The 12,654-nt window shown below is 46.6% G+C and overlaps 1 protein-coding gene across 7 annotated transcripts in view; it reads left to right on the top strand.

Moving 5' to 3' along the window:
• The window catches only part of LYST (lysosomal trafficking regulator), a 146,388-nt gene that overhangs the window by 113,190 nt on the left and 20,544 nt on the right, over positions 1-12,654 (top strand). For 6 of the 7 annotated variants that reach the window (XR_014786801.1, XR_014786800.1, XM_084828183.1 and 3 more), the window contains 4 exons: positions 1,130-1,360; positions 2,587-2,776; positions 3,652-3,788; positions 5,067-5,165. Coding sequence is in view for 5 of the 7 variants with exons in the window: in XM_084828183.1 (XP_084684309.1) it covers positions 1,130-1,360; positions 2,587-2,776; positions 3,652-3,788; positions 5,067-5,165 (657 nt within the window). In the remaining 2 variants the exon portion in view is untranslated. Of the gene's footprint in view, positions 1-1,129; positions 1,361-2,586; positions 2,777-3,651; positions 3,789-5,066; positions 5,166-6,618; positions 6,796-12,654 lie in introns of those variants that run through there. The other variant, XM_084828185.1, reaches the window with a different exon arrangement.

Below are 12,654 nucleotides of genomic sequence, written 5' to 3'. Positions count from 1 at the left end.
GGTTTCCTTTGGAAGAGAGATATGGCACTTTCAAATATGTGCTTTATTTATAAATATGCAAGTGGAGCATTAGTGAAGGCAAATAGCATGCACCAGAATTGGACATGTTCCAACTCTCAGTTCAGCTCTTCTACTAGCTAACAGCATCTTTGTCTTGTCTGGATTAAGCCTCAGTTTATTAGACCGCATCCAATCCATTATTGTAGCTAGAGACTCGTTCAAAGCTTCCACTGCTTTCTTGGCCTCAGATGAAAAGAAGAGAGAGCTGAGTATAATCCACATATTGATGACATGCAACCCCCAATCCTGGGATGAACTCTTTGAGTGGTTTCATGTAAATATTAAATGGCCTGTGGGGTCCCTCAGGGTTCTTTGTTGTCTCCCACATGCTAACAGCTAAGTAGCTGAGCAGGAGTCCTCCAGCACCACCTTCTGGGATTTGCCAGTCAAATATGACTCAAGCCACTGCAAAGCAGTACACCCAATTCCCATAGCAGGTGGAAGGACACCATGGTTAATGATAATAAAGGCTGCTGAGAGATCCAGCAGAAGCAACAGGGACACACTCCCCCATCCAGGTCCTGGTGAAGCTCGTCCACCAAGGCAACCAAAGCAGTTTCAATTCCAAAACCAGGCCTGATCCCAGATTAGAAAGGATCTAAAGATGGCCATTAAAGTACTTTCTCGTGCTAAAGAAAAGAAGGAGTAGATAACAGTTTCTCTGATAACAGTTTCATTTTGTTTAGAGTGACAAAACCATAGAAAAAAATTAGGAAAGGTGTCATGGGCTATTTGCAAATGAGGTTAGAAAGATCACAGCACCTAGCAGACACTGGCCCTGCTGTTCTTTCCAAGTTTGGAAACTGTTCATTTTCTCTTATGTGTTCTGTATCATTTATTCTGATCATAATAAAAACCAAGAACAGGTCAGAACAGTTCTTGGTAGTCTGGAGCCTTGATACTGTTTTGTTCAAGCGTCATATTATGCTTGGCTACTCAAGAGTTGTGCTTAATATATAAAGCTCAAGCACCCAGAGATGCATTAACATGTTAAGTGCATCAGACTGTGCAGTGAGAACCCACCAACCCACCCCAAACCTCATATTCTTGTGTCTGGTTCACATTTTAGACATACTTTGGAATGGATGTGTCGGCTGTTGAAGATCCAGTTCAAAGAAGAGCCCTAGAGACGATGATAAAAACATATGGACAAACTCCTCGCCAGCTGTTCCATACTGCACATGTCAGCAGACCTGGATCCAAACTCATTATGGAAGGAGAGCTCCCTGCTGCCATGGGATTATTAGTGCAGTTTGCTTTCAGAGAAACAAGGGAGCATACTAAAGAGATTGTATATCCGGTATATCAGTGCGATTCATAGGGCTACTCAATTTAGTCTGTGACAGCTATTGTACCCTGCTTTGTGTATCTATTACAAAGAAACATATTCTCAATACTGGGTTGGATCCAGATTTAGTCATATGTAGAGCACACCCATTGAAATCAATGGTACTTGAATTAGTCCTAATTTAAGCCCCATTCATTTCTGTGCATCTACGAAGTATGACTAAATCTGGATCCAACCCATTGTTTTTTGTGGAAAAAACTTGCTAAGGTAGTAACTGGAAGGGAATTTCTTATTTTACTAAAGCTTCTATCAAAGTATGTGTATGTAGAGGCTGAGACTTAATCAGCACCTTGTATTTCCCACCTCATTGTTTTCGTTGGATAAGGAGGCCTTTTTGCTGGACTGTAAAGCATCTAGTAATCTTTTGTGCTTCAGGTTGTGCATTCATTTTGTTGTAATGCCCATGTATTTTTCTATAAGAAGCTTTATCAATGTTTTACCACCAGAGACGTCAAGGGCCTTTTGTTTATTAAGTAATATATTTTTTAAAGCTTTCACTAATATCCTTCAAATATTGTCACTAATTTTTACTTTTTTACTTAAAAGTAAAACATTTAGAAAGGAAAGTTTCACTAAAATACAGGATTAGATCTGCTATATTTCTTTTACCCAGGAAGCCAGTTATTTACTCAGAAAATGAAAAGGTTAGTCTGATGTGATCTGCTTTTGGCCTAGCTTGGACATCATGATCCAATGAGCTATGGTTTATTGGCCTGAGAACAAGGTCTGTGCTTGTGCACTGCCTCCCCTCCTCTATCCTCACACCTGGTTTCAGCCACACTCTCTTGGTTTCTAGAATCATCATTTTCCATTACTCTGAACTGGGAAACTGCTTTAAGAGCTTGCTCAGATATATGATATATGACCCGAATGACGAATTGCTCAGTTATATGATATATGACTCCTATCTTTCCTTTCGGTATTTGGTTTAGCATCTTAACTGTAACTGAAGTTAACTTTATCTGTAGATAAATAGCTAATGAATAGCTTGGGAATTGGACTCGATGGCCCTGTAGGCCCCTTCCATCCCTACTATTCCATGATTCTATTCTATGAATATTAATTTAAACTAATTTTAAATAAAATTGCATTCAACTTGGCATATAAAAGGCTTAGCAACCATGTTTCTTTAAAATGCCTTCATTGACAGCTGTTTTATTGTGTTGTCTTTGTTCCAGAGTCCTCTACCTTGGATCAAAGGCTTGAAGTGGGGGGAATACGTCGGATCCCCCAGTGCCCCAGATCCTGTGGTCTGCTTCAGCCAGCCACATGGAGAAAGGTTTGGCTCCCTGCAAGCTCTGCCAACTAGAGCTATTTGTGGTTTGTCCCGAAAATTCTGCCTGCTGATGATATATAGCAAAGAGCAAGGTAAGGATGCTAGCTTCTCATGGTCTCTCAGAAGCTCTGGAAAAAGAAATCATGAAGGCACCCTAATTATCTAACTGCAGAGTTGTCCAGTCTCCCACTCCTCCAAAGATTACAAATGATACTGAGGCCTAACTTGTATGTTAGGTGGCGTAATTTTTGTTGCAATCCCAAACTGTATGAGAGCAGAACAACGTATGAAATAGCTCCCATGTGAGAGCAGAACAACGTATGAAATAGCTCCCATGTGAGAGCAGAACAACGTATGAAATAGCTCCCATGTGAGAGCAGAACAACGTATGAAATAGCTCCCATGTGAGAGCAGAACAACGTATGAAATAGCTCCCATGTGAGAGCAGAACAACGTATGAAATAGCTCCCATGTGAGTTGTAGCAATTTAACCACATCTGCAGAATTATCCAGTATTAAACGGTTCTGCAGGTGCAGCAAGAATCTTTCCCTGATCCATGTGGGGGTTATTGCATGCAGCCAGCTTCCCACATGGTTTGAGGTCTCTGTAGCAACCATACAGCTCTGATCGCATGTGAATTGGTTGTAGTAACTGTTTAACAAAGATTCATGAGTGTGTGTGTGTGTGTGTGTGTGTATGAAACCAAAGGATTCTGTTCTATAACAAGTTTAGTGTTTGAGATATGGATACACAGAATGTGAATATCCCAGATAACTAAAGTTAAAAATGACCACATTGTTTAAGGCTTAAAATGGGAGTTGTAAAAGACTTCACTGGAGCATTAAACATGCTAACAGTAATTGTAAAGGCTAAAAATAGATACACAACGTGTGCCTTTTCTTGTAGGCTAGAATAGCATGAATTTTCTACTTGATCTGAATGTCTTTATTATTGTTGTTGTTGTAGGTGTTAGAAGCATGCACAGTACAGCTATCCAGTGGTCAGCAATTCTCAGTTGGGGTTATGCTGACAATATCTTGAGACTAAAAAGCAAGCAAAGTGAACCTCCAGTTAACTTTATTCAGAGCTCACAGTTTCATCAGGTAAAACTCATGAATTCTCTTCTCTCTCAAAGTAACGTTTCATCTATAGAAAGCAGTGCTGGAAGAATTTGAAATAGCAGTTAGTCCACTGCAGCAAAGACAGCACAGTTTATGACTAAGGCCTAGTTCAGAGGTAGTGATCAATTTATTAGACTAAGGATGAGCCTTGTGCCTGTACGTTACCTCTCTCTCCCTCCCTTGTGTACCTCACTTCAGTGCTTTTATTGTGGTTTATTAAACCACATTTTCCCATTACATTTAAACCAGGATACTGATTTAATCTGCTTAATAACCAGGATATAAAACCAGAGTCTGATGTAAAGAGAAACTCTGGTTATTAAACCTCCAATATGTTTTATTATGGTGTGAGAGAAAGAGGTGGGGAAGTATTATATGGGTGCAATGCTAATTGCTATGTCTGAACTGGCCCTCACAGACTTATTATATTATGGCATGAGCTATCATGGGCTAGAGCCTACTTTGTCAGACATTTTAGATATTATCCTTAGTTGGCAATTACATATTTATAAGCAGTGGACCGGCCACTGGCTTTTCATTGCCTTTTGGACCACTGTTTAAAATGTATTTTTGCTGCTGTGTGTTTACTTGCATGCACACGGATATTGATAGCATCAATTGGTCTTAAGTTCATGTCCTTCTTCCCTGGCTTTCCTGGATCTCTGCTGCCTTCCTCTTGATTATATAGACATAGACAAGTTGGTAGTATCTACACAGGGAAGCACTGTCTATGAGTAAGTCCATCAGAATATGATTCTTCATAAAGGCAGCTGTTGTCATGCTAGTATGAACGAAAAAGGTAAAATTAGTGGGTTCTGATCCCGTGACCCCAGTTACACATACAGCTAGCTTGCATGAATGCAGTGGGGCTTTTCATTTTTGAGCAGTATTTTCCCCTGTCTTGCTCTGAGAGCTACTACTAGCACCTCTCAAGTCTTTCATGAAGCTTCCTATGTTGCACAGAGTAATGACTTTCAAATTAGGAAAGCAAGGAGCCCTGTTGTACATAGGAATCAATACTTGGTGTATTTCCACCCTAATTAACCAGTTGTAGGTTTCTTTGTGGCTAAGAGCTATTGCACATCCCTGACCCCCCAAAAGACAAAGCCGCTAAAGAACTAAGAATATAAACATATCAAGTGTTTATATTTAAGATGTTATGTGTATTATCTAAGCGACCTCTTTGAGATGAACACAAGGGCATAAATGTAACAAAAATAATGTTACTGTTTGAACGTGTCACCTTTTCTTGTATCTAAGGTAACAAGTTGTGCTTGGGTACCAGACAGCTGTCAACTTTTTACTGGCAGCAAATGTGGCGTCATCACAGCATATATGAACAGATTCACTAATAGTACGGTAAGTAAATGAGAAGGAAACCATAACTGGTTAAAAACCTGGCTGTAGTAGGTATTTATTTATTTCCCATCTGTACCCGTACTTTCCTAACCTCAAAGAAGAAACATCTCTGCTACAACTGATTTCCCTCCCCCTCCCCACAATTCTTTTTAAGTAAATCAGTTTTCCAAGTGGGCTCTTCATTCTAAGAAAGTGTTTTATTTTAACATTGCTTGAATTGCAAACTGCTCCTGTTTTTTTCCATGAGTTTGCTTAGATGAAAGCTTGGAGCCAAAATACATGGAACCAAAATACATATGAAGCAAGAGAGCCATGATCTCAAATGACACAACTTTTTATTTATTTATTTATTTATTTTAAAATAGCTGCAGAAGGTTACAAACTTGATGGGAACAGTGATGCTGAAAGAAGAGCTGTTAACCCTTTTCCTTCTTCCATTTGCCTGATAATTGCACACACACGCACACACCCCGGCTAGCTGTATATTTTCTGCCAAGGGGCTAATAGCAGCTTGGAACAGGAAATTTCATTTGACAAAATGGGGGGGGGAGACTTAATACACACATACCTGCCACTGTTCCCATCAAATTTAGAGCCCCCACTGGTTGCTTTAAAATAAAATGTTAATGTTAGGTGATCCAGTCATGGATCTCCTGCATTGCACATAGTTTGGTCCTCATTCATTACCTAAGGAGTTGTGTGGACTATAGCTGAGAGTTGTACTCAAGCTTAGTAAAGATATGAACATTAGATAAATTGTTCTCAGGAAGATACTATTGACAGATCGGGCACAGGCTTCTTTCCATTGAAACTAATGTTGTGTCAGGGTTGGATCGGAGCCCAGAGAGCCCCAAAGCAGTTCTGATTCTGAAGAAGAGATAGAAACCATGGGAGAGGAACCCGCACATTGTTCAGAGGCGCAGTCAGCGGGAGAGCCCCTCTCAGTACACATTCCTGAGAGTGATAGTGACCCTGGCAGGCTGAGGGAGGTGCAACAGGAGTTTCTGGATGCTAGGCGCTGGCGCAGTGTCAAGCAGGAGATGGGCACTGAGAGGAGGCGCTCAGCCCGCTTGGCGCAATGGCAACAGCGGCGCCCCGATGCCCCATGGGAAAGGGGTGGACTCTCTCGTCCTAGCCCATAAGTTCAGTGGTTTCCCGCCTTCCCCTCCAAAAGGAGATCAACTGATTCCTAAGGTTAGAACCCCCGAGTAGGCTGCTCTCTTAAGTCTCACTCGTAGGATCAAGCAGTTAGCATCTGTAAGCGTCATTAGGTTGAATGGAAATAAAGCCTTGGAAAAGAGCCCTATTGTCTGCCTGTTGATTCTGGCTACCTGAGGATTTCAGAAGGCAGCAGGGGTGATCTCCCGACAGCTTGATCTCCATTCCTTTTTCTTTTTCTCCTACTCATTCTGGGAGAGTGCCATGGAACAGGTTTTGACTTCCCTTGATGCAGGAGAACCAGGTGCTGCGTGAGCAAGTCACTCAATTGACGACTGCTGTTCAGGCCTTGCAGGCTGACACTCAGCCCATTCTGCCTCCCATTCCCCGCTGACGCAAGTGCCCGGTGGCCTTGCTGGAGACGTTTTCGGGTGAGAGGGGTCATTTTTGCAGTTTCCGCACGCAGGCGGAGCTGTATACGCGCCTCCAGCCTGAGGATTTCCTGACAGATCAGATTCACTTGGGGTTTGTCATTAACCGGCTTTCCGACGTGGCAGCTAATTGGGCTTCGTCTCTTCTTCTCGCTGGTGACCCCTGCTGGGAGACTATCTAGGTTTCATGACGGCTATGGTGGAGTTTTTTGGTGATACCCTTCACGCACAGACAGCAACTCAGGACATTCGCCACCTCAGGCAAGGCAAGGATTCAGTTTCCCGCTATGCAACCGCTTTTTGCTTGCTGATGAAGGATCTACAGTGGAATGATGCCGCTCTGGTGGCCCAATTTTTGGACAGTTTGAAAGACAAGATCGTGGATGAGTTGGCGCACGCGCCCCACCCACCTACTCTGGCGCAGCTCATCCAGTCCTGTTTACAGATCGACAGTCGCCTGGAGGGGCGCCGACAGGCCAGGCGGAGCTCCAGTGGCCGCGATTTCTCTCCTCCCGTTCCCCCCGGCTACTGCCCCCTCTACCCCCCCCCACAACCGGAGTGGAGGAGACCCTGATGCAACTGGGAGCCACTTGAGCTGCACTGTCGCCAGAGGAGTTGGAAAGGCGGCATGCTGAGCACTGTTGTTTTCGGTGCGGAAAGCAGGGGCACTTTGCCAGGTCCTGTCGCTCCAGACCGACGGCCCCACTTCTTCCTCCTCCTCCTCCTCCTCGCCCCCAAGCCTGACTAGATCACACCCCAAACCTATTGGGGGTCTCTACTACGGGGGCCTGCTCCGCACCCGGGGGCACCTTCCTCGAACCCCCCTGCCCTCCCATCTGCTCCTTCCTGTACACCTCCAGTCCTCCCAGTAGCGGGGGGGAACTCCTGGCACTGGGGCTGCTACCTGTTCCATGGATGAAGATTTTGCTTGGCAGCACAACATTCCTGCTTTACCCCTCCCTACTCGGTTGAGGGTGGATACCATCGACGGGCGTCCCCTCTCTTTGGGAGCGGTTACTCAGATTACAGCTCCAGTCACTCTGCATTCCCAGGGCCACATTGAGCAGGTTCAATTTCACCTGGCCAGGGTTCCACAATACCCTATCGTGCTGGGCGTCTCCTGGCTCTCTGAGAACAATCCTCAGATTTCTTGGGAGCTTCATCAAGTGCAGTTCTCTTCTCCTTACTGCTTGCAGCATTGCTTCCCAGACAGGGCAGCGGTCCTGGTTCACGCCTTAACCCTTTCCGCCCCCTCCCCTTCTTCCCCAAGCGTTTCTTCTGTTCCAGTTGTTCTCCCAGAGTGCGAGAAGTGCGGCGTTCTGGAATGTTTTCGAGAAGAAGGAGGCTGACCAGCTCCCCCCCCCCCACCGCTCCTTTGTACAGTTAACCTGATCCTGGGTGCCACCATCCCGGCGGGCCAGCTGTATTCCATGTCAGAGCCAGAACTTCGAGCTCTGCGGGAGTTTCTCGATACCAACCTCTGCCAGGGATTCATTTGCCCCTCCCCCTCCTGTGCCCCGACAATGTTTGTTCACAAGAAGACAGGGGAGCTCAGGCCAGTGCATGACTACCGAACCTCAACTCCAACACTATCCCGGACAAATACCCCCTTCCTCAATCCCTGAGATGCTTGAGCACCTGGGGCGAGCCAAGATTTTCACCAAATTGGACCTGCGTGGCGCCTACAATCTAATTCGTATCCGGGAGGGGGATGAGTGGAAGACCTGTTTCGGAACCCGGTACGGGGCGTACGAATATTTGGTGATGCCTTTTGGATTCATCTGCGCCCCCACCACATTTCCACACTTTATGAATGCCATCTTCAGAGACTATTTGGACACTTTCCTCATTGTTTATCTGGATGATTTACTTGTATTTTCTGCTGACCCCCATGACCATCAGTGCCATGTCATGGCCGTTTTGCAGTGCCTCCGCAAAAACCGTCTCTTTGTCAAGCTGGAGAAATGTGCATTTGACTTGACATTCTTGGACTTTCTCGGCTACATTATTTCAGCTGACGGCATCACGACGAATGCTGCAGAGGTCGAGGTCATCCTTTCCTGGCAGGCTCCATCCACAAAGAAGGACTTACAGCGTTTCCTGGTCTTTGCCAACTTCTACAGGAAGTTTCTGCCTGGATATGCTAGACTGACATCTCGTCTCACGGACCTCCTTGAGGGCAAGAAATCTCCTTTTCTTTGGACTGCCTCTGCCCACCAATCTTTCAAGGAACTTAAAGGGCTTTTTAGTTCTGAGCCAATCCTGTTGCACCCTGACCCGAGGAGGCCTTTTGTAGTGCAAACTGATGCATCTGACTTTACAGTGGGGGCAGTTCTTTTCCAGCCAGGTCAGGCGGGGGGGGAGTTGCAACCCTGCGCCTACCACTCCAGGAAGTTAAGCATGTCCAAGCAGCATTATACCATCTGGGAGAAGTTGCTGTTGGCAAATAAATCTGCCTTGGAGATGTGGCGTCATCTTCTGGAGGGGGCGCAATACCCCGTCGAAGTCAGAACTGATCATTGCAACTTGGAACACCTCCAAACAGCCCGTGCCTTAAATCAGCGGCAGATTAGATGGTCCTTGTTTTTTTCCTGATTCAGTCTGAAGATCCACCATGTGAAGGCCGCCAACAACCAGCAGGCTGACACCCTCTCTCGTAAGCCGGACCTCCAGCTAGGGGGTGAGGAGAGTCCCTCCCCCACTCTGATTCTCCCCCCCGAAAGTCTGGCGGCAGCAGTGGTGCCTCGCTCTTGGGAGGAGCTCCTTCACACTGAACAAGCTCTGGATTCTTTTGTCCACAAGAAGGTGGAGGACTTGGGGCTAGCCTCTGCCCCCCCCACTCTACCCCCTTTTCCCTGCAAGGCAGGTTGCTTTACCATTCTGGTCTGGTGTATGTGCCTTCTAAACCCCTCTGTGAAAAAGTCCTCCGTCAGTGCCACGATTCCCCCACTGCTGGGCATTTTAGCTTCACCAAGACCCTACACGGGGTGATACAGGATTTTTGGTGGCCCCGAGTGTGTTGGGACGTCAAGACCTATGTCGCTTCCTGCATGACCTGTCAGAGGGTGAAAGCCCCCGCGGGCAAACCCGCGGGCTTACTTCACCCCCTGCCTACCCCCTTGGGCCCTTGTAAGCTTTCCCTCAACTTCATCACCGACTTGCCTCGCTCACAAGGTAAGACTACCATTCTGGTGGTGGTGGATTTATTTTCTAAGATGGCTCACTTCATCCCATGCGCCGGGTTGCCCACGGCCAGCGAGACAGCAGAGCTCTTTTTGGCACATGTTTTCCATCTCCATGGATGGCTAGAGGGACTCATTTCGGATAGGGGGCCCCAGTTCACAGCCTATTTCTGGAAGGAGCTACTTGAGCTACTCAGTGTGTCGCTCCGCATTTCCTCTGCTAACCACCCCCAGACGGATGGTCAGACCGAATGCACCAATGCAACTCTAGAGCAATACTTACGCTGTTATGTAAATTACCAACAAGATGACTGGTTTTCCCTGCTGTCTTTGGCAGAATTTGCTTATAACAATGCCTGCAATGTATCTACCCACCAGACTCCCTTTTTTGCCAGTTTTGGGTACCATCCAAAGGCCTTCCCTTCCTCGCTTGGGCCATCCTCGGTGCCCACAGCCCATGAGTTTTTAGAGGAGCTGCGTTCGGTGCACCACCTTTTATGGGACTCCATCGAAAAAGCGAAAGCAGCGTACAAAGAAACTGAGGATCGGCATCGCCAGACAGGTCCGTCCCTGCAGCTGGGGGACTGGGTTTGGTTGTCCACCTCCTACCTCCCCTTTCACTCTCCCGTGAAAAAGCTTGAGCCACGTCACGCAGGCCCTTTCCAGATTACAGCCCAGATTAACCCTGTCGCTTTTCGCCTGGCTCTTCCCCCTTCCATGAAAGTGCATCCTGTTTTTCATCACTCCTTACTTTCCCTCCTGGTCTCTGACGACCCTCATCGCTCAGTCTGCCCCCCCCCTGCCCCCGGTCCTGGGGGGGGGAAGTTTGAAGTCACTGAGATCCTGGACTCGTGCTTTTCCCATGGGCGTCTGCAATATTTAGTGGACTGGAAGGGCTATGGGCTGGACAAACGTTCCTGGGAACCCGCAGAGCATCTGCATGCCCCTTTGCTGCTGCGATGCTTCCACCAACGATACCCCCACAAGCCTAGGGCTCCAGGGGCGTCACGAGGGGGGGCCTCATGGGAGTGAGGATGATGTCAGGGTTGGATCGGAGCCCAGAGAGCCCCAAAGCAGTTCTGATTCTGAGGAAGAGATAGAAACCATGGGAGAGGAACCTCCCCTGTTCAGAGGAGCAACCAGGAGGAGAGCCCCTCCCAGTACACATTCCTGAGAGTGATAGTGACCCTGGTAGGATGAGGGAGGCACAACAGCAGTTTCTGGATGCTAGGCGCCAGCGTAGCGTCAAGCGGGAGATGGCGGGCGCTGAGAGGAGGCGCTCAGCCCGCTTGGCGAGACGGCAACAGCAGTACCCTGATGCCCCACGTGAAAGGGGTGGAATCCCTCCTCCTAGCCCATAAGTTCAGAGGTTTCCCGCCTTCCCCTCCAAATGGAGATCAACTGATTCCTAAGGTTAGAACCCCCAAGTAGGCTGCTCTCTTAAGTCTCACTCGTAGGATCAAGCAGTTAGCATCTGTAAGCGTCATTAGGTTGAATGGAAATAAAGCCTTGGAAAAGAGCCCTATTGTCTGCCTGTTGATTCTGGCTACCTGAGGATTTCAGAAGGCAGCAGAGGCGACCTCCTGACATGTTGGTTGAAAAATATCCTGATTAATAATCTGAGGCAAAGCAAATCCCTTGTTCCCTGTGTTCCTCAGTCTGAGCAGCTTCTCCTGTAGTTTTATTTACTTAGAATTTGGAAACAGTACTTTAGGTAAACAAGGGTAAAAGTGCTCAGAATGAATAATTGCAACATGGGCTTATATTCAGTCTATAAATATTTATTTATTTCATTTCTATACCGCCCAATAGCCGAAGCTCTCTGGGCGGTTCACAAAAATTAAAACCAAACAGCACACAATAAAACAATATAAAACATATAGAACATTAAAACCACAGTATAACAATACAAGCCCCTTCATGGATCACTGCCTTGTTGTGGCGAAGGGGCTTGCGTAACTCAGTGAAGCCATAAGCTATGCCGTGCAGGGCCACCCAAGACGGACAGGTCATGGCAGAGAGGTCTGACAAAATGTGGTCCGCTGGAGAAGGAAATGGCAACCCACTCCAGTATTCTTGCCAAGAAAACCCCATGGAACGTATCACAAGGCTAAAAGATATGACGCTTGAAGATGAGACCCTCAGGTCGGAAGATGTCCAATATACTACTGGGGAAGAGCAGAGGGTATTTCCAAGTAGCGCCAGAAAGAGTAAAGCGGCTGGGCCAAACCCGAAAGGACACTCAGCTGTGGATGTGTCTGGTGGTGAAAAGAACATCCGATGCTGTAAAGAACAATATTGTTTAGGAACCTGGAATGTCAGATCAATGAATCAAGGTAAGCTGGAGGTGGTCAAACATGAGATGGCAAGATTGAACATCGACATCTTGGGAATCAGCGAACTAAAATGGACAGGCATGGGCGAATTCAATTCAGGTGACCATCATATCTACTACTGTGGGCAAGAATCCCTTTGAAAAAATGGAGTAGCACTCATAGTCAACAAAAGGGTGGGAAAAGCAGTACTGGGGTACAATCTTAAAAAAGGTAGAATGATCTCAGTACGAATCCAAGGCAAACCATTCAACATCACAGTAATTCAAATCTATGCCCCAACCACTGCGGCCGAAGAAGCTGAGGTTGATCGGTTCTATGAAGACCTACAACACCTTCTAGTACTAACACCAAAAAAAGATGTCCTCTTCATCATAGGGGATTG

This window comes from Heloderma suspectum, chromosome 1 (assembly GCF_057233095.1).
Source record: "Heloderma suspectum isolate Gila_16-S chromosome 1, 16-S_ref, whole genome shotgun sequence".
In the NCBI taxonomy this organism is placed as follows: Eukaryota; Metazoa; Chordata; class Lepidosauria; order Squamata; family Helodermatidae; genus Heloderma; species Heloderma suspectum.
The sequence above is the reverse complement of the archived record's forward strand: the minus strand, read 5'-3'. Positions and strand labels throughout refer to the sequence as shown.